At 41.1% G+C, this 26,956-nt stretch overlaps 1 protein-coding gene across 2 annotated transcripts in view; it reads left to right on the top strand.

The window, feature by feature from the left end:
- limk1a (LIM domain kinase 1a) overlaps nucleotides 1-26,956 on the top strand; it is a 72,640-nt gene that overhangs the window by 1,819 nt on the left and 43,865 nt on the right. Inside the window, exon 2 of one of the 2 annotated variants that reach the window (XM_052576640.1) lies at nucleotides 6,138-6,237. In XM_052576640.1, coding sequence (XP_052432600.1) covers nucleotides 6,138-6,237 — 100 coding nt within the window. Of the gene's footprint in view, nucleotides 1-6,137; nucleotides 6,238-22,860; nucleotides 22,994-26,956 lie in introns of those variants that run through there. The other variant, XM_052576642.1, reaches the window with a different exon arrangement.

Below are 26,956 nucleotides of genomic sequence, written 5' to 3'. Positions count from 1 at the left end.
AACAGTGTAGAGAGCTGCACAGGTCCTATATATTATGCTGCTGCCACACAGATCTAATATAAGTGTGATTTATTTCCCGGCTGTTTAACTTCACAGACATAACCAACACTGTTTTTGTAACTTTTGTATTTTTTTACATAAACTTGTGTGTATTTCATAGTTTAAGCAAATTACAGTATGAAAGATCACTTAGGTTAGTACTCACATGCCGTTAGGGCTGTCAAAAGGGCTGAAAAACTAAATTCGAATTTGCAATTAAATATTATCAAAATTTGAATTATATTCTAATTTAAATTGCATAATTTTAGTTAGGTTGAATAAAAGCTTTTGGCTTCTCTTCTGATGCCACAAGAAGGTGCATTGGGCAAAATATTACTGATGCACATTTATGCAAAGCATAAGAAAATATGACTGTGAGAAAAAGTGCATAATATTTAAAATAATGTTTATAAACCAATTATAATTAAGTAGCTTAAAGAACTATAAACAAAACAGCACCATGTATGCATGCATAGTTTAATTCAAAGGGGTGAAAGCCAATCACACAGAGTACAGTTTTAATTTTAACATGAGATGCAGTAGGATGGGGAAAACCCAACATGAAGTCTCAAGAAATGTTTTTGAAAGAAACTAAACCCACCTTAAATTTACATGGTTTCTAAACATGTGGCTCTGTTGTGTGAGACGCGAGTCCAAGGGTAATAGAAGACGTCTCTCTCTAGAAAGTGCGTGGAATATGCATTTTGTGTGAATGGTTTGGTTTCAGTTTTGACGTAAACAAGATCTCCACATTCTCTTTTTCCGCGATATTTTGATTGAACATCGCAGCAGCGCTGCATCTAGTTGCTTCAACTGTATAGGTTAACAAAAACATTATTCTGAAAAGCCTTCCGAAAGCTGTGCGGATGAAACTGTGTGAGACGGAACAGAACCCGTAATGTGAAGTAAACCCGGGACGGGCCTTAAAGCTGCCTCCTTAACGCACACCTAAAATTCGAATGCAACATTTTTGCATTCAAATATGAATTTTTATTTTAAATTCAATGAATATTCGATTTTTATTTTTTTTATTTATTGATTTTTTTTTACAGCCCTTTGATTATTAATTACAATTATTGCAATTTACATTCAATGATGTTTATAACATTGTTTGAAGCAGCTGCATTTCATATTTTATATGAAAATAAACAAGAAAACTGAAAAACCTTTAGTGGTTTTCTACAGTATAGTATTAAGCCACAAATGTCAACTATACATCAGATTGGTATGTTAAAAATATGAATGTTATTATAATGTTATACTAAAACTAAAATGAAAATAATGGTAAAAACCCTTAAGATAACATGTAGAAAGAGAAATCATGTTAAGCACACAGAATGACATCAGTGGACTTTGATCGATTAATTGCTGCTTTGAACGATTACGTAATTGTGGCATCTGTAATTGTAATCATGATTAGAAATTAAATTAATTGTGAAAGTGAAAAGTAGTGTGGAAGAAACAAGCAATTCCAACTGCATGGAGGAGAGCAGGAGGCATCCTAATCCCGAAGGAAAAGGATTCTGTGGATATCAGCCAGTTCCGCCAAATCAGCCTCCTGAACAAAGGCAAAATCTTCTTCAGTGTAGTAGCTCGCAGGCTGACAGCGTACCTGGAAAAGAACCACTTCATTGATACTATGGTGCAGAAAGCAGGGATTCCAGGCTTCTCTGGATGCTTAGAGCATTTAAACATGATAAGAAATCAAATCCAAACCGCCAAAAATGATGGAAGAGATCTCCATGTTGTGTTCTTGGACCTTGCAAACGCCTTCGGATCAGTTCCTCATAATCTCCTGTGGACTGCATTCCACTATTTCAGCATCCCGGAAGTAATCACCCGCCTTGTTAAATCTTATTTTCAAGACCTACAACTATGCCTGACAACTGATGAGTGTACCACAGCATGGCAACGAGTGGAAATAGGAATAATGGCGGGATGCACCATCTCACCTCTAGCATTCACGATGGCTATGGAGGTCATCATCCACGCATCTCGGTGGGTAGTAGGAGGTCAGAAGCTCAAATCTGGTCTTTGTCTCCCTCCCATCAGGGCTTACATGGACGATATGACCATCCTCACCACAACCAAGGTTTGTGCTAGGCGGTTGCTGAACAAGCTTCAGGAGAACATCCAGTGGGCCCGGATGGAAATAAAGCCAAGCAAGTCCAGGAGCATCTCAGTCGTCAAGGGGAAGCTGTCAGAACAACGGTTCTATGTGGGCAAGGAGCCTATACCAACAGTGGCAGAGAAGCCAGTCAAGAGTCTTGGACGCTGGTACCATGCCACCCTCAAGGACACAGAGCAAGTTGACCTGCTTACGAAGGACACCATATGCGGCCTTGAGAGTATTAACAAGACCAAGCTCCCTGGCAGGCTAAAGCTGTGGTGCCTTCAATTTGGGTTATTACCCAGGCTGATGTGGCCTCTTACCATCTATGAGGTCCCAATATCAAAGGTAGAAAAGCTGGAGAGGGTGATCAGCTCATTTGCTAAAAAGTGGCTGAGGCTCCCTAGATGCTTTACTAACATCGGACTGTATGGAAGAGGCATCTTGGAGATTCCTGTTTCCAGCCTCGCAGAAGAATTCAAGTGCTCCAAAGTAAGGCTGGAAATGACACTAACAGAGTCCCGTGACCCATGTGTTTCCAGAACAGCTCCTACACTGGTGACTTGAAGGAAATGGAACCCAGCGGCAGCTACTCACCAGGCAAAGTCAGACCTCAGGCACAGAGACATCATTGGTAATGTGCAACAGGGGAGAGGAGGCCTTGGCCTTGGAGACAGTAGATCATTGTGGCAAAGGGCAGCTCAGCGCCGACGGCTGGTTGTTGAGGAGGTGCGACGGCACGAGCAGGCAACAAGGTGTGTATAGGCTATCTCACAAGCCAAGTAAGGACAATGGACAAGATGGGAGGGAGTTGAGAGGAGAAAGTTATCCTGGAGGGAGCTGATGGGCATGGAAGCATTTCACATCAGCTTCATCTTACGTGCAACGTATGACGTCCTGCCTTCCCCCTCAAACCTCAACCAATGGAATGGAGAAGACCCGACATGCCCCCTCTGTCCATACCCTGCAAGCCTTAAACACATTCTGGTTGGATGTAAGACAAGCTTGTCACAAGGCCGCTATACCTGGAGGCACAACCATGTCCTGAAATGTCTAGCAGCTACCTTGGAGTGCAGACGGTTACAGACCAATGCCCTGCCTCCTCCATCATCTCATCCCTCATATACAAGAGAGTTCATCCGAGAAGGTTCAAAGATAGCCAAAGTCCAAACAACATCGGATGGCGGCCAGCTTGGAAGGGCTCGAGACTGAAATCCAAGGTCTGCCCAGTGGAAGTCGGCTGCAGAGGCTTCGTGGGCAAGTCAACCATCAGGCTGCTTAAGGAATTGTGAGTGCAAGGTCAAACCCTACGCCTAACCATCAAAGCCCTCTCAGGTGCAGCAGAAGAAGCAAGTCGATGGCTTTGGGTAAAAAGGGGAGACTCCAACTGGGCCCCTAATATTACCTGAGGCATTGAGGGGTTGAAAGCACAGGGGGGCACACCTGGGATGCCAGGTGCTGCCGATGAGCCCTCTGGAGGTGTCATGGGCCTATCATTGAAACACCAGAGAAGGAGGTTGCCCACCTTTTTAACTTCAAGGTCTAATTCCTTTAGACGAATCGATAAGGCCGGATCAAAGCTTGCACTTTCAGTAGGATTTACACCAGAAGCAAACCCTTCAGCCACCGCATTCGTCACAACCGCAGGGTGTTCGTCAGCTTCTGGTAAAATACCATTGTATACGAGCTGCTTAAACAAATAATCCTTAATGACTTGCTTTTTCTCTTCTTTTACTATCTCGATGTTAAAGAATTCTGCAATCAAAATTAGATCTTTTTTTCTACATTTCTGAAAGATCTTTGTGGAGGGAGACAGAGTAAACGCCAACAAATCAAACTCCATTTCTACGTCCACAGAGACTCTCTCTCCCCCTCTAAAGCAAAGACAGCGAGAACTAGATGTTTAAGAGAAAAGAGTAATTGTACTCACCGAATCAACGCAGTCATAAAAATAAAATAACGGGCGGACGAGCCCCCACTTGTTACGTACCCCTTTAAAAACAGAGATCTAGGGGTGAAAAGGGGGGTAACAAATAAACGGTGGAGAGAGACTGAGAGAACTGTAGTCTCCAAGTTCCAGGGCTGACACACAAGAAAGCTCAGTAACAACAGTTTGAGCAAACAACCAGAGGTATTTTATTTAACAGAATGGAAAAATATATATACGGCTTCAGGAGGGGAAAGGCCAAAACAATAAACAAAAAGTTTCCTCTGACTAAGGTTTTCAGTGTTAACTTACCTACCAAACAAAAAGAGAAAGAAAAAGCACAAGAGATACTTCCCTGACTTCCTCTCTAACTCAAACACAGGAGAAAAAGGGTAGTTTCTAAAATAAATGACATCCACCTCCCTACAAGAAAAATATTCCACTTCCACTTAAGCAGTTACACTAAAAATGACAGACACTCTGCAACTCTCAATAACTTCACTTTAACACTATAGGTGAAGCAATCAACAAACACTTAAGTAGACAAGAGTTTAAACAAGAGCTTAAAATCCCAACACTGGAACTAGAAGATGGCAGTTGCAAGGATGGAACGCCTCAGCCTCTCACCCTGGACTGCAGCTCTTGGAGGTTCCTTTATACTCCAGCTAATGAGCTAAACAGGAGACAGGTGGCACTCATTAGCCTGCCAAGCAGAGAGAGGAAGGAGGAGTGAAAGAAACAAGATCACAAACTACACACACAGTAAATCCAATGGTTAATGTAATCAAAAGACAAAATAAATTATGTCCCTATGGACGTAACACCCCGATGAAGCTAAAACCCCCATTCTCATCCCACTCAACCACCATCACAGTGAGGAAATTACACCGATGGATGCATCGTCACCACTCATACCTCAAGTCTTAAAAAATGGGATTGCTTCACCTAGTCCTAAAACATAACTGCAGCTCTAATATCACTTGTGTTATTGTAATGTTGTACTCACTTTTTTGTTGTTCTACATATGCTTTTTAATATCACTTTTGCTCTATTTTTCAGTGAATAATATGTGATCACTGTAAGATCCATGAAGGCTCATCAGTTCCATGTGTTATTTGGAGTTTTTCTGTAGCTATAGACTGCTATCAAAATAAAAAGCAGACTACTAGTGTGTCCCTTTTTGATTTGTATGCGCTGGTTGTATTCAGTTTTCTCAATCATGGCGAACGATCAGTGTTTAAAAATGTATTTAGATTTTTTTATTCCAAAGGGAATGAGCTGTGTTCTGACCTGAAGTACAAGAAAAGCTCAAATATTGGGGTTGAAAACAGAGAAAGCAATAAAACAACTTAATTTAGTGTAGATTCGACTTACATCACATTTATATACAACTGTAAACCGAAAAGTGAGACAATTGTGAGCTTTCATAATTTTTTACAAAATTGGATAATTTTCCAAACCTAACTAAAGAACTGGAGGCAGAGTTATTTTTAACTGCATGTAGATCTCAAACCTCTGAAATCACTTTTTAAATTTAAACTTTATTGTGTTTTTATCCAGAAGAAACAGCTCTCACGTTGAGTTACATGGCAGACTCGTTGATGTATCACAGCATCAGCTAAAAGTTATAGAATAATAATAATAATAAAATAATATTGTATAAAAGTTAAACGGCTATGTATATTATTGATGTGCCTCTGTTGCTCGATTCAGGCTAGAATCTTGCACCCAAACATGACAAATCCTGTTCTCACCCTCAAATTCTGCCAAACCTGTTTTTCTTCTGTTGAACACAAAATATATTTTGAAGAATGTCTGTAACCAAACAGTTGATGGATCCCATTGAGTTCCATAAGTGTAAAAGAAAGAGAAGTCGAACAAGATTATTAGGGTAATACTATATTTAGTTTAGACTAATTCATCATTGAATATTTGAGCGTTTTGAAATGATCAGCAGCATTGGCCGATGGATCCTGCAGTGCTTCTGTTTGGAGCTGTATATGAGGACGAGCTGATGCGAGTGTGTGTTGTGTGTGTGTGTGTGTGTGTGTGTGTGTGCAGCCGGTGGCAGGTTGCCGGAGTGTGCGGGCTGCAGACAGCACATCTGTGATGAGCAGTACCTACAGGCTCTGGACAAGGACTGGCACACGCTGTGTTTCAGGTAAGAGCGTGACGGCCTTCTTCTGACCTGGAGTTTGCATGTCACCAAAACTGTTGCATTGCTTCCTGAAATGCTTTTTTAAGTAGGACTACTGCTACATGATCTACACCACCAAGACAAGGCATTTACTTCACCCAGATTCTGAGTTAGGGTCCAAATGATGAGATGAAAATAAAATGAATGGCCTTTCTAAATGAGTTTTTCTTCTGGGCCGTATACAGTGAAGTCTGATTGACCAACAGATGACCCTAATGAGAGCAGATCCTTTTGCATGCTCCAAAAATCATCCAAGATGGTGGACAAGTCAAGAGAAATGATGATTATTCATGCCATTCAAGAGGAAAAACATTTAATTTGATTACATTTAGCAGACGCTTTTATCCAAAGCAACTTACAGTGCAGTCAGGCTAATCAGGCTTTTTTAACCAGTATGTGTGTTCCCTGGGAATTGAACCCACAACCTTTTGCACTGCTAACACAATGTTCTGCCACTGAGCCACAGGAACATAATCATAGCATTTGATACCATGTCTCTCAAAATGAATGAAAATGAATAGAAATTTGTTTGCTTATTAGAGTTAGACATTGGGTCTCGTGTGCTAATATTGGCATAGATTATTTGTATTTATACACACATTCAGACTTCCGCCTAATTCACATCACATGAATTAGTTCTTAAGCCGTTCTAATGTTAGTGAATCTGGAGTGTTCTGAATCAGGCTGCATGCTTTTTGTCAGTCATTTGCATTAAAGGGATAGTTCACCCAAAAATGAAAATGTGATGTTTACCCTCAGGGCATCCAAGATGTAGGTGACTTTGTTTCTTTAATGGAACACAAACTGAGATTGTTAACTCAAACCGTTGCAGTCTGTCATCCTAATAATGGAAGTTGATGGGAATCACGGCTAAAACAATAAAATAATAATAAAAAACCTTACACAAACAAATCCAAATTAAACCTTGTGACTCGTGATGATACACTGATGTGTAAAGACACAAAACCATTGGTCTGTGCAAGAAACTGAACATTATTTATATAGTTTTTTTTAACCTCTGATTCACACAATGTCTGAGCTGTTAGAACTTCTGATTGACACTCATATCTACGATCTTAATTAGGAGTGTCAATGGTCCATTTGAGAGATAGGTGGCAGTAATGCACTAATAAGTCTGTGATCCACCATAAATCAAGAAGAAGACGCTGCTGAGAATACCCATCATTAGAGTTCATAATAGCTCAGACACTGTGTGAATCAGAGGTAAAAAACTATATAAATACTGTTCAGATTCTTACACAGAGCGATCGTTTTGTGTCTGCATCAGTTTGAGTTAAAAATCTCAGTTTGTGTTCTGCTGAAGAAACAGTCACCTGTGTCTTGGATGCCCTGAGGGTAAGCAGATTTTCATTTTGGTGTGAACTATCCCTTTAAATATGCCCAGATCATGTCTTTTCTTACAGACTTTGGTCACTCTCGTCAAAGATCCTCACATGATGCCCGCGGTCTACAGACGTGCTCTCACCAGATCTTTGAGCAATGCAGAGAGCCAGGTCATGCACCATAAAACAGCTTTCATTAGCCGGCTGTACAGATCCTCACAGCTCCAGCTATAGGCTAACACAGCTTTACTTACTCTTGCACTGTATATGATGAAACATACATTTTACCAGACATAACTATTATCCTTAGATGAAACCTATATTAAATGCATATCTTATCCTGTAGATTAGATTATTACGAGCTGCATATGTGTGCATTTAGCTGTTCCTATATTTATCCTAAATTTCGAATATATTTTAGACTGAAAATGTTTTAGTGACTCCTGATTTCTCCGTGAAAACATCGGTACACAGGTTTCACGAGTATTCATGCTCCGTGTGAATGAGAGCCATTGTTAGTGTATTCTAGTTTTCTTGTCTTCAGTCAGTATGTAGGCAGAACAGAACAGTGTTACTTTGCTGAACCTTTCTTAAATCCCTCAGTTACTAAGGTACAGAGTGGACATTGTTCCTCAGAGCCAAACAAACAGTGATCGACTCATTTCTTGCCCTAGCAGAGGAAGTTAGATGCTTACAGGACAGACAAGCGGCTCTGAGTGTTGAACAGAGCTGCTTTTGTCTTTGTTTTCTGTGTTCACCTCTTGTTTGTGGCTTTTTGCTGTGTAATTGTTTCTTTCCCTATAATCCGCCAGGGCAATGTTCTGTTCTGATCTGTTCCTTCTACCAGTAACTGGAAGATTTGTGTGTCACATGATCCCAGGTGGTGTGTCCAGGCCTCCATCTGGCCAGATGAAAAGCGATCTGAGATTGGGAAAAACATTCAGTTACGCAATTCTTGTCAGCAATGTGGAAGTGTGTTTCATCATCAGCGGCAGTGGAGGAAAACACTGTAAGGGTGTGTTGGGCAGTTGCTAGCTGACCCAATTGAAAGGTCTGTAGATGTAGCTCAGGTTCTCTCCTGATCTGAGGACTCCTTCATGTCTCAGACACCAGACTCGTCTCCATGTTCTGCTGTGTTCATGTGTCAAACCTGCACATTGCGAAACACTCACAACCCACTCATATTTACACAATCCTCATCTCAAAGCCTCGTGTGAATCACTCATTGAAATGAGTTGTGTTCTTTATGCTAATATTGGGCTATGACAGGAAAAGTCCTGCTTGCAGCAATCTGATTTGCTGGCTTTAAGCAATATCTGCACAGGATTTCAGAAGTTTGTTGGGAAACCGTGTTTCATACGATGGGAACACTTAACAGCCAGATAAAAATGTTCATGTATCATGTATTTCATTTTGTTGTAATTATGTGTGTTATTTAATTTAACTGTTTGAAAATAAAAAAATATATAACATCAAATGTTATTAAATAGTACATTAAAACACGTATCCTTCAGATATTGTTTTATTACATTGCATTAAAAAGATCAAATGAAAGTGATAAAACAACAAAGAATCTCATTATACAGAACAAGCGGCAGGCCTCTTGCACTTACACTGCAATACTTAATGCACAGATCTATTTTACATCAGAAAAATAGGGTTATACTCAGAAACCAAGCCAAAAAACTACAACAATTAATATCACTTCAGTTCAGTTCAGCCACAGTTCAAGGTCACTGACTGACTGAAAACTTCCATCATAATCAAAAAAACATTAAGACGCTTAACTGCAATCACACACTCAACAAACATGTCTGTGATTGAATGCTGCAGAAACATGTTGAAAATAGAAACCTTTGATGCAGGGCACTCACACAAATACTCACGAGAGTGTCTGAAAGCAGACGCTCATCAACCGCTAATGAGTTATGTCTTCAGTATTTTAGTTCTGATTTGGTACCATAGTACTGGTACTTTTGACAACAATAATGTATATGAAATAATCACATTTGAAATCAGTCATTTTGATTGAAAGCTAGGGATGTAACGATTCACTCAACTCACGATTCGATTCACAATTTTTAATTTTTTTAACAAAATGATATTTAAGACATTATAAATTAAAGTGTGTCCTTTTATTATTGCTTGTATAAAATGCTGCACATGTCTTTGTGAAATTGAAATATAACACTATAATAATTACTACTATTAATATAGCACTTTGTTAGTTTGTTTTGATTGCTTCTATTGTGCTCATTTGTAAGTCGTTTTGGATAAAAGTCATCTGCTAGATAATAAAAAAATATATATATAATGTAAATGTTAACTACTAAATGAAATTTTAAAACAAGCCCCAAATCAAAAATACAAATAAAATAAATATTTTCATATATAATATATATATATAAAATAAGGCTTTGTCGGTGCTCTTTCCATTTACAATGAGAGGCAACCACTGCTTTTAATCATGATCCAAACAAAGATGCTGCATTCATGCGACGTGAGCAGTTTTTAATCTAAATTAGAATATCATTTTGAAATTTGAAACAAAAACAGAATGGTTTGACTTGAGTTTTGTGAAACTATAGATAAATAAATATCTGCATGAAACAGCAGACGAGCTGACCGAGACACAGATCCACTCTCTGCCAGCAGGTGGAGCTAAAAGTGTTTCCTTGGTTACCACTGTAAACAAAGCACTTATGAACACCGCAGCAGGTGGAGCTTTAAGCGTTTCCTTGGTTACCGCTGTAAACAAGGCACTTATGAACACCGAAGCGGGTGGAGCTTAAAGCGTTTCCTTGGTTACCGCTGTAAACAAGACACTTATGAACACCGCAGCAGGTGGAGCTTAAAGCGTTTCCTTGGTTACTGCTGTAAACAAGGCACTTATGAACACCGAAGCGGGTGGAGCTTAAAGTTTTCCTTGGTTACTGCTGTAAATAAGGCACTTATGAACACCAAAACGGGTGGAGCTTAAAGCGTTTCCTTGGTTACCGCTGTAAACAAGACAATTATGAACACAGCAGCATGTGGAGCTTAAAGCGTTTCCTTGGTTACCGCTGTAAACAAGGCACTTATGAACACCGAAGCGGGTGGAGCTTAAAGTTTTCCTTGGTTACCGCTGTAAATAAGGCACTTATGAACACTGCAGCGGGTGGAGCTTAAAGCGTTTCCTTGGTTACCACTGTAAACAAGGCACTTATGAACACCAAGACGGGTGTAGCTTAAATCGTTTCCTTGGTTACCGCTGTAAACAAGACACTTATGAACACCGCAGCGGGTAGAGCTTAAAGCGTTTCCTTGGTTACCGCTGTAAACAAGGCACTTATGAACACCGAAGCGGGTGGAGCTTAAAGTGTTTCCTTGGTTACCTCTATAAAAAATTCACTTATGAACACCGCAGCGGGTGGAGCTTTAAGCATTTCCTTGGTTATCGCTGTAAACAAGCCACTTATGAACACCGAAACAGGTGGAGCTTAAATCGTTTCCTTGGTTACCGCTGTAAACAAGACACTTATGAACACCGCAGCAGGTGGAGCTTAATGCGTTTCCTTGGTTACCGCTGTAAACAAGGCACTTATGAACACCGAAGCGGGTTGAGCTTAAAGTTTTCCTTGGTTACCGCTGTAAATAAGGCACTTATGAACACTGCAGCGGGTGGAGCTTAAAGTGTTTCCTTGGTTACCACTGTAAACAAGGCACTTATGAACACTGCAGCGGGTGGAGCTTAAAGCATTTCCTTGGTTACCACTGTCAACAAGGCACTTATGAAATCCGCAGCGGGTGGAGCTTTAAGCGTTTCCTTGGTTACCACTGTAAACAAGACACTTATGAACACCGCAGCGGGTGGAGCTTAAAGCGTTTCCTTGGTTACCGCTGTAAACAAGGCACTTATGAACAGCGAAGCGGGTGGAGCTTAAAGCGTTTCCTTGGTTACCTCTATAAAAAATTCACTTATGAACACCGCAGCGGGTAGAGCTTAAAGCGTTTCCTTGGTTACCGCTGTAAACAAGGCACTTATGAACAGCGAAGCGGGTGGAGCTTAAAGCGTTTCCTTGGTTACCTCTATAAAAAATTCACTTATGAACACCGCAGCGGGTAGAGCTTAAAGCGTTTCCTTGGTTACCGCTGTAAACAAGGCACTTATGAACACCGCAGCGGGTGGAGCTTAAAGCGTTTCCTTGGTTACCGCTGTAAACAAGGCACTTATGAACACCGAAGCGGGTGGAGCTTAAAGCATTTCCTTGGTTACCGCTGTAAACAAGGCACTTATGAACACCGAAGCGGGTGGAGCTTAAAGCGTTTCCTTGGTTACCTCTATAAAAAATTCACTTATGAACACCGCAGCGGGTGGAGCTTTAAGCATTTCCTTGGTTATCGCTGTAAACAAGTCACTTATGAACACCGAAACAGGTGGAGCTTAAATCGTTTCCTTGGTTACCGCTGTAAACAAGCCACTTATGAACACCGCAGCAGGTGGAGCTTAATGCGTTTCCTTGGTTACCGCTGTAAACAAGGCACTTATGAACACTGCAGCGGGTGGAGCTTAAAGCGTTTCCTTGGTTACCGCTGTAAACAAGGCACTTATGAACACCGAAGCGGGTTGAGCTTAAAGTTTTCCTTGGTTACCGCTGTAAATAAGGCACTTATGAACACTGCAGCGGGTGGAGCTTAAAGCTTTCCTTGGTTACCACTGTAAACAAGGCACTTATGAACACTGCAGCGGGTGGAGCTTAAAGCGTTTCCTTGGTTACCACTGTAAAGAAGGCACTTATGAAAACCGCAGCGGGTGGAGCTTTAAGCGTTTCCTTGGTTACCGCTGTAAACAAGACACTTATGAACACCGCAGCGGGTGGAGCTTAAAGCGTTTCCTTGGTTACCGCTGTAAACAAGGCACTTATGAACAGCAAAGCGGGTGGAGCTTAAAGCGTTTCCTTGGTTACCTCTATAAAAAATTCACTTATGAACACCGCAGCGGGTGGAGCTTTAAGCGTTTCCTTGGTTACCTCTGTAAACAAGGCACTTATGAACACCGAAGCGGGTGGAGCTTTAAGCGTTTCCTTGGTTACCGCTCTAAACAAGGCACTTATGAACACCGCAGTGGGTGGAGCTTAAAGCGTTTCCTTGGTTACTGCTGTAAACAAAGCACTTATGAACACCGCAGCGGGCGGAGCTTAAAGCGTTTCCTTGGTTATCACTGTAAACAAAGCAGTGCTGCACTTTAATATGCATTATACAGATGAAAAGAAAAAAAATAACTTTTTCTAATCTTTCTAAAGACATTAATTTTCCCTCAGATATACATTTATATAAACTACCCCAATTGAATTGTGATTTGTTTAGTATCTCAATCGATTTGAATGTGACCCACATCCCTACTGAAAGCAGATAACGTGTATATGAGCAGTACTGGTCAGGTTGTGGTTGTCTGGATCAGAGCTCATGCTGATATTCGGAGGTCCGTGTCACCGCTTCCTTCACAACAGCAGCTTTACTTGTTTTCTGGTGTGTCACTGCGTCACAAAGCAGAAGCTGAACTTCCCTACAGCGCTGAACCGCACAGATCTGCAGACCTCGTCTTCCCTGTGTGAGAGCCGGTTATTTCCGTCACACTCTAATCCAGCGGATGGATGATCAGTTCTTGTTTCAGGCCAGGTCCGCTTAGAATGAGCAGAGGGCTGGACCGGTGTTTAGTGATTGCAATAGGACTCGAATCACTGCGTGATCGTTAGGCTGCTTAATCATCAGCTCTGATCTCCAGGGAATAAATGCATCGATGTGGGCTGATTAGCTGTGTGTGTAAGAGGTGATTCTTGTGGCCTGCGTGCCGCCTGTCAGCTGAGAGACCAGCGCAAGTGAGCCAGAGTTTCCAGATTAGATCAAATGATATTTTAGGGGAATTTACTTCCTTCATTCGCTCTCTTGATTTCATTCTTTCAGTTATTGCAAATATCTGAACAAACAGCAGTTAAAGACATCAGAGTACTTGACAAAGTTTAATAAAGCATCACAAATGCATTTAATCTGTTTGTGTGAATTTGTCTGGCTCTGTAAACTTGTGTCATGATCCTTATTATTCCACTAAGTAGGATTTGTTTCTGGATCAAAGTCCATGTTGGTCAATAACTTTGTTCATCACCAGGTTTTGAGAGTTGAGGTAGGTGATAGGACCAAAATATAACCATATATATCACAATGTAGTTATTTTTGCTTTTGAGTTTTAATTTAATTTAATTTAAGTTTATGATATAATTTTTTTATACAATTGAATTTTTATAATTCTTGTCACAAGTGTCAGTAGCTATCACAAAAAAAAAAAAAAAATACATAAGCATAAAACAAGCAGAAAAGAAAACAAATCTCAAGCTCATGTGTGCAAGTGTTATATAGTCATGATCTCGGCACACAGCAGCTGGAGGTGAGTGTGTAACTGTGATAGATCATAATCTCTAGTATATAGCACTGCCCTAGTGAGAGTTATGGCTGGAGGCTTGTCAGATGTGTTTGTTCATTTTGTCAATTTATTATTCTCTTTATTCTCCGTCCTGTTCACATGTGTTTTTATTTCGAAAGGTGTTGTACTCTTTCAGAAGATGTGTAATAGTGCCCCTAGGTGTATAACAGTGAAAACATGGAAATCCGTAAAAACTTGTCAGTGGCAGGGAAAGAGTTAATGGTGAGGGGTTGGTTAAGCAGAATAAGGTATAGAGAACATGAACTAATAAAATGGTTTAGCTCCAGAGACACATCCATCCTGTGGTGTTTTATCAGGCACATCCCTTGTTCTGTGGAGTCAGCAAAAGTATTTCCACTGGGTTTGGAAAGTGGCACGACCAAGAACTGGACATCAGGTCCAAGAGAAAGAGAGGACTGTGGAGTTTTCACATCTGTGACCTCATCCATGAGCAGAGAGAGGTGGAGGTCGAGGACAGAGGTCGCTCTGTTCCCATCTGTGTCATCAGGAGCTTATATCTGAGCCAAACCCTGGCCAGGTGTATTCAAGTACCTACACAGGAAATATATGCAAACATGGATTTAATAATTTCCCCCCCACTTTTCTGTTTCAGTTCTCACTTTAAATATCAGTTCAGTGTTTTGTTTAACTGGTCTAAGGTATAGTTCTGGTGAGGTTTTAAGTCATGGAAGATAAGAAGGCTGTCATTCATATCACAGTTGAATACAGCGTCCATCACACTGCTGTGGCTATACTGCAGGAGCAGACTGTCTTCATCCAAACAACAGGTCACTTATAACAGGGCTCCAAACTGCAACTAAAATGCTCACATTTGTGACAAAAAAAGATTAAATTGCGAGTGAAGTTTTTGTTGAAGACGCCACTGGTGACTAGGTGTATGTATTTACGTTATCACTTAAAAAATTAGCATGTAATGCTTTTTTCGTCATTGTTTTGTGGTCACATCTTTTGTTTTGTTCACGTATTAAACTGAGAAGATGCACATCAAAGTTTTAATGGAAGAGAGAGTTTCATACAGTCCTCTTATCTGCAGCACTGACACACACCTGATTAACACAGCTCAGATGTGCAGAGCACGCGAGAGAGAGAGAGAGAGAGAAATGATGGAGACGTAAGAGGTGAAAGAGCACAAAAGCCTATTTCGTGCACAACTTGAACAAACTACAACAAGTAAAGCTGTCAGCTGTGTGGGTATTGGCATTATCATTAACAATTCTCATTTATAATAATAAGGCTTCTTCTTAATAAGCTCTTAGTATATGCCAGGGGTGAAAAAGCGACAGCCCAGCAGAGTTCAGCTCCAACCCTAATTGCTGGACCAGCGTTCACCACCCCTGGTCTATGCTGTGTGCTGTTATTGCCTGAACTTCATTATTTCAAGTGCACTTGCCGTCCAGTAATCGCAGAAAGCTTTGTGCTTTATTACTTTTTAATAAACCAAATATCAGTTTTGTTTTTGCCGCTTTTAGTGCGGAAGGTTTGATTGCTTTAACGCATCAGTTCAAGCGGCAAGTAACCCATTTCATCTTTGTCTTTACTACAATAGTACATATTGAACATGAATTAACATCAAAAGGTAGGATATTTTATAAGAGAGCCTACATTACAACTTACTGAAATGTCTTGTGTAAAAGCTCATTCAGTGTCGAAATTGAAAAGCTTGTAAACATTGCAACGTAATACACATTTTGCTCGAGATTTATTGTGCAGCCCTAAAAGTTTTTTTTTAAAGAGCCATCTCTTTCTCAACTTTTTATAATCTGAAGAACCTTCTTTCACCACAAATAACTTTTTGTGAAACGTAAACCCTAGGGTTGTGGGTTCGAGTCTCGGGCTGGCAATACCACGACTTGAGCAAGACACTGAACCCACAACTGCTCCCCGGGCGCAGCAGCATAAATGATGAACACTGCTCCGGGTGTGTGTGTGTGTGCACACTTTGGATGGGTTAAATACAGAGCACAATATCTTGGCTGTATGTCACGTCACTTTTACACTTTCACTTTTGAAAGGTTCTTCAGATGTTAAAGGTTCTTTATGAAACCATTAAGTCATCGTGAAGCACCTTTACTTTAAAGAGTGTAGGACAACATTTAGAGGAAGCATTGAGGAGGAGCCCAAACTACTCTCAGTGGCCAAGTGATGCTCATGGTCCATGATATTGGTACAGATTCTGTGTAATAAACAATGTGTGACTGTATATTTCAAGTTGGAAAAGACATTTAGTTCCCACTGTAAGTGAACCTTAGCTCCCAGGTCATCTACAAGATGGATTAAAATGTTGATAAAGTTAAGAAAAGATGAGACCAACACATGAAAGTATGATTGAAATGTTGAAATGTAAATGAATAAAGTAATAAAAATAAAATAAAACACGTTTATTCTGTGCCACCTAAAAAATAATTCTGCACCTCCGTGAAGTTGGCACCCCATAAAAAGAAATAATCACCAAAACAATGCCATTCATTTGTGCTATGTTTGTGCTGATTTGTGCCGCAAAATTGAACGTTTGTGCTGATTTGGTGTTTGAGATATTAAACATTCATTTTTTGACCGTGTGACGTCACTCTCCGCCCCATGTTGCCCAAATCTCTCCAAAGCAGCACCGTTTGTTTGTGCTCAATGTGTGCCCGTTTGTGCCGTTAAATCAAACACTGTATCTATTTTCCTTCCGTAGATATAACCAAAATATTTTCATAGGCCATGACATCACTCTCCACCCCAGTTCGTCTAAATCACACAAAACAGGTGTCTTTCTTTTGTGCTGATTTGTGCTGGTTTGTGCTGTTGAAAGAAACCCTGTAACTATGACCGCTTCTTTTATTTAAAAATAACCTTTTTACGAACAGTGACGTAACTCTCCACCCCATGCAATCTAAATCATTCCAAACGTGCCGTTCGTTTGTGCTCGATTTGTGCCGTTAAAAGAAACATCCATGACCTCTTCTTAAATATAACAGAAGCATTACAAGTTCAAGTAAAAAGTGCTCGTGCTGCCTTACAATTTTAAGTTTAGTCAGCTCCAAGTTTTACTAACTTCATATTTCATAGTTGACTAAGCTTAAATTTCAAGGCAGCATTAAGTTGAATTTGTTTTTTGTGTGTGTGTGTTTATTTTTTTACTGCGAGTTTAAATCATTCTAATTCACTTTGTGCTCGATTCGTGCCATTAGAATACTAAACATATTTTCCCTAGGAATAAAACTATGCAAATTTAGAAAGCTCTCAGTCCATGCCAACGGCTCTGTTCGTTTGTGCTTAGAGGTTTTTGATTGCAAAATATTAATTAAACATTTTACCTCTTTTATATGTATCTACAGTGGGCCTATCTGTAATTTTTTTTGTGGTCTTTTTTTTTACATTATATCTTTGAGCACAGTCCATTATGTCCTTTTTGTCTTATTATGCAATGCGATAAATAATAGTTTGTAAGGGGGACAGGAAAAAGTTAACATAATCTATATATCTAATGGCATATTAAGTGCTCCTGTTTTCTTCCCTTTTAAATAGGCCTATTTAAGAGTAATTTTAGTTACAACCAGGATTTTCACGCACAAATCAAGCAAAAAAAAAACATAGCATTTGGTGTGGAGATCACCTGGAATTAGGCTAGGCTATATGGCCTAATTAATATTATTAATATTAATGAATATTTGTGGGGAATAGGCCTAGATGTTTGATGTTCTAATGGCACAAATCAAACACCAAAAGAACAGAATGATGCTGCTGTTACGTTCATGGACTTTTGTTTCCTTATTTGGTCTTTCCTGTTGTTTTGTTAATTGATTGATCCCCACCTGTCTCCAGTTCCCTCAGTACCTCCTTTGTGCTTAAATACCCTGTCTGTTTAGTTCTTCTTCGTCCGTGATTAACCTGATGTAATGTGAGTTCAGTTGATGTTGTATCCTGATGTTTGTCAATGTATTAGTGTTGTATATTGTCTATGTTATCTCCATCGATGTTCAGTAAACCCCTTTTTTGATTAAGACCCTCCTTGAGTGCTTTATTTTTACGCTAGCAAACACCCCAGTTGTAACAGAATCACAGACCTAAACAGTTTAGCTAGCGGCGTTTTTCTTTCTTTTTGATTTTTGTTTTCCTCCCTCTCCCGGAATGGCTATTCCAGCAGTCCGACTCCTATGCCTGGAGCAACTGGACCGTTCGGTGTGCCATACCCACTTCACTGACCGCGGTGTAAGGCACGCCTACCAGCGAACGGTCCCCGAGAGGATTTCTGCCAGGTATATCAGGTTCCCATATGATGCATTTGACCAGCCAAACATTAAAATGCAATTTGCAGCGATAGCCGGTTTTCCTAATGTTATCGGAGCGATCGACTGCACACACATTGCTATAAAGGCGCCATCTGAAGAAGAATTTGCATATGTGAATCGGAAACATTTCCATTCAATAAATGTGCAGATAATATGTGATGCACAAATGCGCCTAACAAATATTGTGGCAAGGTGGCCTGGGTCAACCCATGATTCATACATCCTTACAAACAGCATGGTTGGGATGAGGCTCCAAGCTGGCAGGGTGCGTGATGGGTGGCTTCTTGGTAAGTGCCTTTAAAGTTATGATCCTATCTAATTGTAATTTTTTTTTTTTTGCATATAATTATTAATTAACCCTTCAGGAGACCGCGGTTATCCACTAAAGACGTGGCTTTTAACCCCCCTCACCAACCCACAAACTGACCGAGAGCGCAGATACAATAATGCCCATTCTCGCACTCGTTCAGTTGTAGAGCGGGCGATTGGGCAGCTGAAATGTCGGTGGCGCTGCCTTGACAGGACTGGGGGGATGTTGTTATACCGCCCTGACAAGGTGTGCCGCATTGTGCTGGCCTGTGGTGTGCTGCACAATGTCGCGCATAGGCATGGCATACCACTTGGTGAGGTGGCAGCACCGCCAGATGACCCCGACCCAGGACCAATTTATGTGCAGCCCAACCAACAAGCCGTTCATGCCCGCCAACATGTGATTGCGACAATATAAATGGTAATCAGAGACAAAAGTTCACTTTTTGACCAATTCCTTTAATGAGTGGCTTATGTCTGTGAGTGCGTCAGTGATATTTTTCAGGTGACTGTTAATTTCCCCGATGGCCATAATGATTTGCTGTTGTGACTCCAAAACAGCATGTGTCAAGACGCGACCAGACGGACGGGCGTCAGCACTGGGGAGAGCACTGGAAACGCTGGGCACAGTGGGCGCTGGCTGCTCAGGAGGGGCGGACTCCGAGTGCCCCTCCTGGGAAGTGGATGTTTCGGCTGTTGCGCCATATGGGTCTAAATAAAAATGCAAATGTTAACTGTAATTTAAGTACGTTCCATTTTTAAGGGGCACACACATTTGCAATAAATGAAATGGATCCGTAAAATCTCTGGTGTATACTTTTGGTTCGCTACACTGAATGCATTTGACAATGAAATATAGGTACGCTATATGTACCAAAGTAAAAACAAATGAGAAATTGGTTCCCTTCGTCGCAATCCTGTAAATCGGAGTCTCCCACAGCAGAAGATACTACTCCAGAGAGTAAAGTGTCACCCATAATTGAGGCAACTCTCTGCTCAAAGGGTGTAAGTTCATCGACCCCTTTACCACTGCCTGTCCTGCCCACACTTTGTCGGTGCGCAGCAGTTCTCCGTTTAACGTCCACCTTTATATCAGACCATTTCTTTTTAAGCTCATTTACAGTGCGACTTTCAGATCCCACTGCATTGACGGCTTCAGCCAAACTCTCCCACTCATATTTTTTCCTTTTGTTATTAATTCCAGAGGACAACGTTCCAAATAAAATATGTTTTCTAGTCTCTACCTCCGATAGTAGCACCTCCAATTCACTTTCAGTAAAGTTTCGTTTCTTGCCGCTTGCCTTAGCCATTTTCTTACTGCTATCTTTTGCCAAAGTGGACTCATTACCATATTTAAATTGATTTAATTAGGGGAGGAGACTGGGTGGGGCGTTGTGCTCGTGCATGTGCGCTAAATTTTACGTTAATTGGGATGTACAAAGAGAATATGCGTGGAATCCTTCGTACGCAGAGATTCATACATCTGTTTTTTTTTGTGCGTACGCACATTTACAGCTTTGTCCGTACGCAATGTTTTAGTATGAATTCAACGCAAGTCTTTGTACATGAGGCCCCAGGTGTGTGAGCCGGCAACACCGTGCATCGTGGGAGTTTTAATGGAGATCTGATCCATTTCCGTTGGTTCCGCCCAGCCCTGAATTTTCTGTTTCTCCGCTGGTTCCGCCCAGCCCTGAATTTCCTGTTTCTCCGCTGGTTCCATCCAGCCCTGATCCTCCTGTATACCTACTCCCACCTCCTCCAGTCAGTTCCTCTGATCCATTTCCGTTGGTTCCGCCCAGCCCTGAATTTTCTGTTTCTCCGCTGGTTCCGCCCAGCCCTGAATTTTCTGTTTCTCCGCTCGTTACGCTCAGCCCTGAATTTTGTTTCTCCGCTGGTTCCACCCAGCCCTGAATCTCCTGTATTCCCTCTCAGCCTCCCTCTCCCACCTCCTAGACCTGCCAGTTCCCCTGCTCCACTTCCGCTGGTTCAATCCAGCTCCATATCTCCTTTCTCTCTGCTGGCCCTGTCCAGCCCTGATCCACCTGTGTTTCCTCCCATCCTTCCTCTCTCTTCTCCTCCTAGACCAGCCAGTTCCTCGACCTCATCTCTGCTGGTCCCAGTCAGTCCCGCAGCTCACCCTCAGTCCACGCCATCTGGGCACGATGGTTCACCGCAGGACTTCCAGTCTCCAGATCCGCCTTGGCATGTGGATTCCCTGTCTCCGCCTCCAGCCTCCAAGCCATGGACTCCTCCTCGATCCTTTCGACCCAGCGGCTCCGCCTTGGCTCTTAGCTCCCTCTTCTCCACCGTGGCCTGGCATCCCACCTGCTCCACCGGGCTCCCTCGTCCCTCTGGCTCCACCTTGGTCAGTCGTCGACCATCCGCTGCCTTGGGACTCCATTCCTCTGGCTTCACCTCATCACTCCATCCCTCCGGCTCTGTCAGGCTCCTCATTCCCTCTGGTTCAACCTCCATCCTCAGTCACTCCGGCTCTGCAGTGGTCTTCCAGGGCCCCGCCTCCGCCTTGGTCGCATGAGCCTTCTGCTCCGCCTTGGCCCTCCGGATCCTCGGCTTCACCCTGGCTTTGCGGCTTCACTGGCCCGTTTTGTATTTGTTATTTTTGAGGACAGGAAGAAGATACAATGTAAATTTGAATGGCATACACCAGCACTAATCGAGCACAAACAAATGGCACCATTTTGGAATGATTTAGATTGCATGGGGTGGAGAGTTACGTCACTGTTCGTATAAATGTTATTTTTATATAAAAGAAGCGGTCATAGTTACAGGATTTCTTTTAAAAGCACAAATCAAGCACAAACAAATGGCACGTTTTGTGCGATTTAGATGCACTAGGGTGGAAAGTGACGTCACGGCCTCTGAAAATATTTTGGTTATATCTATGGAAGGAAAATAGATACAGTGTTTGATTTAACGGCACAAACGGGAACAAATCGAGCACAAACAAACTGTGCTGGTTTGGAGCGATTTGGGCAACATGGGGTGGAGAGTGACATCACACGGTCAAAAAAGAATGTTTAATATCTCAAACACCAAACCAGCACAAATGTAGCACAAACGAATGGCATAGTTTTGGTGATTATTTATTTTTATGGGGTCCCAACTTCAAGGAGGTTAATTCTGCGCCTACGTTTTTTTCTTCTAGGAGCCAATGGCTCCTAACTCAATTTTTTTTTTTTGGAACCCTGTATAATTTATAGCTTAAATGATAATAAAACCATTCTGAGTAGTTCTTATGCTTTATACTATTGATGGTATCTAGGGTGTTTGCTGACTGATCTAATGTTTCTTGGGATTGGAGTTTTGTTCAAATCCCTAACCCTAGCAGGAGCAATAGTAATGATGGTGGACTAGCTCATAGCTTTATTAGAGCATCTGTACTATACACACTGTGTCATTTCTTCCCCCCAAAAATTACATCAGTCCAGTTCATTATTTATAGCAATAACCTCTCAACTTAAATCAACTCCACATGTAGTAGTTGCGAAACACATTACAGCTAGAATACTTCCAGTGTTTTCCAATGACATGATGTTTCTGGCCAAACTCAGGGCAACAGCTTTCCCCTCAGAGCCCTGCTTCCTCCTGAGCTTTCTTTCAGGGAGTTTTCCTTGCCTTGTTTTTGTTCCCAAAAGGGTTTCATCCAAATCTGCTCTGTAATGCTGCTCTGTGGTAATGGGTATAGTTAAACACAGCATGTAAATGAATTGAGTTTCCATCCATGCTGCTGGGAAAGTGGCGTGAGAATATCAGAGACCCTGTTACTGCCGATCCAGTTGTCATGGGTTTGTTTTCTCCTGGAGGCGTGCAGTGAGTCAGCAGCTCTGTACTGGAGAACATCTGCTGGAGCTGTGTGTATTTCTATATTTGGATCAAGGGCAAAAAAATAAAATCTCTTTTGTAAAATTCCTATTGATGTGAATATTTAAATGTCTTTAACCCATTTATGATTGTATTTCTTGATTTTGTGCCACCCTGTCTTTCTCTCTCATCACATTTGATTTAGCAAGCGTTAGTAGAGTTTTCCCTCTGCATTGACAGAGGTGAGCTGGGGCTAGATTCATAATCCTAGCAGATACTAGCAGCTGATCTCAGGTCCGTGGTGACTGGGGAAGTACAGGCGGGTGCTTAGTGTTTCAGTGCAGGTCAGATCAGACGAAACCTGCGTGAGGAACTTACTGTCATTCACACACATCTCCTTCAGCAGCCAGGCTGGATTTCACTCTGTCCAGAAAGATTAGTGTGATTGATCCACACAAAACAACTCTGATGTCGTTCCAGCATCGCAGAAGAAGGTAGGACGAGTTTGACTGGATAACCACAACAACAAATGTATATGTCATATGGTAGAACCATGGTTTGTTGACATACAGTTAAAAGTTACTGTATTCTTAACCCACACTTAAAACTATGCGACTGTTATTGCATTGATGATTTTAGTGGAAGTATTATGTTAGTTCCCCTCAGTAACCACAGGTGTAGTTCATCGCATGTTTATTACAGCACAGTACTTTTTAAACAATATGTCTGTTGTTTTTATCTTTTAACAGTAACATACTTATTTTTATCAAGTGCTTTCTTTGTAAAATTGTTTGTACTGTATTTATGTAAAGTATGTCATTTGGTTGATATTTTGCTGATGCAGTGATTTGAGTTTTTATTTTAAAATTAAACATCATTAGTTATTAAAAAGCTGTAGAAATTTAGAATATGTAGCAATCCTATCATTAATGTCATCAATAATAAAGTAAAATTTTTACAATTTTATAGATAAATATTTAGATCACCAAACCAAATCATAACCAGAATACTAAAATTGTAGCGAACAGAAAATGTGAAGTGTATTGTGACAATAGCTGTAGTTACACTATAGCATTATATGCTGTAGAAATTAGGGTTGTGCCGATAGACGATAGTATCGTGTATCAACGATAGTCAAAGATATCGATGTAAGCAGACGTCTCTGTCGATAGTCAAGATGATATTAGGCTCATTCTCATATTAATGTATTAAATGTTAATAATAATAATTATTATTTTTATATTTATTAGATAAACTATTATAATACGGCTATCAAACTGCCCAGCTATTTCACCAATAAATCTTATATTTGTTTATGTGGCGGTGCATCGGTCTCGTCATAAAGCACACAGTCTGGAGCGCTGTATGACTGATGCAGTTCAACTCTACTCCAAATATATCAACTTACCTGTTTTGAATACTTTATATTTAACGTGTTCGTTTATGTCCAATGTTAGGGTTAAACTGTTGGACTTTAAATTAAATCTACTATTGATTTTTACAGTTGACTGATATTGCAGAACATTGAGACTGATAACTCCCGTGTGCAGATGTGGCAGATTTGTCACAGGACGGTTATATGACAGTTTCCTCAGACTATATATAAACAAGCTGTTTTAAATAGTATTTTTATATTCAACATTAGTTTATCAGTATGTTTGAAAGTATATTTTTTGGATTATTGGTGATTCCATAAGCTCTCTCTCGCACACCTGCGCAGTATAAAACACCAAATAGTTATTCTATGACATGATCAAAGAATCTCTTTCTTGCTCCACCCATGCACGATAATATTGTGTATCGACGATCTCACGGGCTGACGATATTACGATTTGAAAAATCACCATAACGCCCAATACTAGTAGAAATCTCTGATACAGAAGGTTCTTTGAATTAGCTGATATAATTTGGTTAAGTCTTATACAACTTTTTGGGATTTGTAAATTTGTTCATACACAAATGACTTGTATTACCATTCTACAAAAAAAATAAAAATAAAACTTTGTCAATGGTACACTGTCCAAAATAAAGCGCAAAACTAAAGCAAACTAAACAATAAGGCTGTGACGGTTGCCGTGATCATCACGGTTGTCTACTGCCCGGTAGTGCACGTGACATCATGCACTCTATAATAAGCATAATACAAAGTTCCCTTTCAAGAGAACGTCGAACTGCATCCTCTAGGGGGTGCTATGGGGAACACCTCGCCGTGACCCCTGTCTGAAGCATACATTGAAAAAACACCAATGTATTGGCCAGATGACAGCCCCTGACGTCACTACCAGTGCGACTATAAACAGGCACCGGGAGAACATGCCACTCTCTTCTTCGTCTTCATCTGCATCTGAGTGATCTTTCTCTGTCTATCATGGCGACTACTAGCAAGCGTTTAGACAATGTGTGCATCCGTGTCAGCGTTATTTGACACCCGATGACACAAACGATATTTGCGTCATTTGTTTGGGTGAAGAGCATGCAATCTGCGTGCATTTTTTTTTTTTTTTCAATGAGAAAGCTCCGTTCTCGTTGGTCTCTTTTTCCGAGCAAAAAAAAAAGGCAGTCATCTGCTTCCCACAGTTCAGGACCTGCTGCTACTGAGGCACGGAGGAGAATGAGCTCGTGAGATTACAGGTGGCTCTGTCTTAATTGTTTAGAAAGGGACTTTCCCTTTCACGCTGGCGGCAGACGAGAGAGAGCCTTGGGAGGATGATGTTATATCTTTAACACTATCTGATACTGAGGTTAGTGCTCAACTGGGTTTTTACCCAGACCAAATTGACCAAAGCAGGAGTTATTTGAGGATGGTGATGAAGCTGAGGCTGAACCTTCTCAATTCTCCTGCCCTGCATATGTAGAGCTGTTGGAGGTTATGGATCGTGCCACGGCAAAGTTGGACTTGCCATGAAAGTGCGCTAACAAGGAGACGCTGTGAGGCCGCCTCGACGAGCGTTATCTTTCTGACCATAGCCCTCCAGCTCAGGTGAGCCTTCCATTTCTGCCTGATATCCATACAGAGATCGAAAAGAAATGAAAGAGACTGTTTTCTTCTCGCATCCATCAGTTTTGGCATAATTGTGTTATGTTGTGCCGACATCGAGGCGATGCGCGAAACCGGCTATGAGAAGATGCCCCCTGTAGAAAGAGCTTTCTTTCTGTGGGGAGACATCCTCTCTTAATCTCCCTCCTTGCCATCTAAGCCCTTCAAGAAATACATCTCGCTTAAATGGCAAGGCGTATGCAGCAGCAGGTCAGGCTGTGGCTTTATTACCCCTGATGGTGGTGCTTCAAGCATATCAGACTGATCTGCTAAGAGACCTGGATTGAGGCGAGGGTCTTTCCCCAGATCAGAGCTGTGCCACACCACGGGTCTCTCTACATGCTACCAAGCAGGCATGGTGGTGGCGGAGAGACATCTGTGGATGAACCTGGCAGACATCAGAAGAAAGAAAAGGCTTTCTTCTCGATGCTCAGGTTTTGCCTTCTAAACTTTCAGTTATTTCCGTTGAGATGGTGATCGAGGAGTTCAGGGAGACGAAGGCGCACTCTGCTGCTTTCAGATCCTTCTTTCCACGAAGGTCCAGGTCTGAACCCAAACAACATTAGGGTCCTGGCCTGTCTCGATCTGAGGATCAAAGATGGACACAGAAGGCTAGTGTCGTGACTTGCGCTCCTCCCCTCCTCCCCTGTAACCACCAGCTCTCCACCTGATCAAGGTTAGGTGGAACCTCTCTCTTAACCCTCTGGAGTCTAAGGGTATTTTTGGGGCCTGGAGAAGTTTTGTCATGCCCTGACATTTGTGCTTTTTTCCGTTTCTTATAAATATCTAAATGGGTAAAGTCTAATATCAGTGTAATCAGCACAAACTGGGCTATAATAATATGTGAAATGCATGTGTGTACACAAAAATGTTATGCATGGTTAGTGAAAAACAAAAAATGTTAAATCACTTGAATAAGGCCATAAAACACATACATAACATTGGTTCCCGGGACTGTTGACAACTGGAGCTTGTAGCCTAGAATTTTTCTTTCTAAATTATGTGAAAATCATGTTGTTTACTCATTCACAGAAAACAATATGTTGATTTAAATTTTCTAAGACACTTTTTGTTGGTAAAAGTCATAGGCGAGTAGGTGTCAACTATCATGAATATCATTGATTTACACCTGAGAAGACAAAGCCCTGCATAATGAGCTGCATAATGAGCTGCATAATGAGCCGCATTATGAGCTGCATAATGAGCCTCTCATTCAGCTGTGCCACTGTGAGTGAGGAGTTACAAGAAAGAATGTGAGAATAAAATAAATCTATATAATTTTATGTTTGTAGTTTATTAAGAATATATTTAATTATCCCACAACATAACTTAATATCCACTTGGGGGAGCAGTTAAACAGTTTATTAGGGACAATCAAAGCTTACTTTCAAACTATTTTTTTAGCATCCTTCAGTTACAC

This window comes from Carassius gibelio, chromosome B15 (assembly GCF_023724105.1).
Source record: "Carassius gibelio isolate Cgi1373 ecotype wild population from Czech Republic chromosome B15, carGib1.2-hapl.c, whole genome shotgun sequence".
NCBI classification, from domain to species: Eukaryota; Metazoa; Chordata; class Actinopteri; order Cypriniformes; family Cyprinidae; genus Carassius; species Carassius gibelio.
The sequence above is the reverse complement of the archived record's forward strand: the minus strand, read 5'-3'. Positions and strand labels throughout refer to the sequence as shown.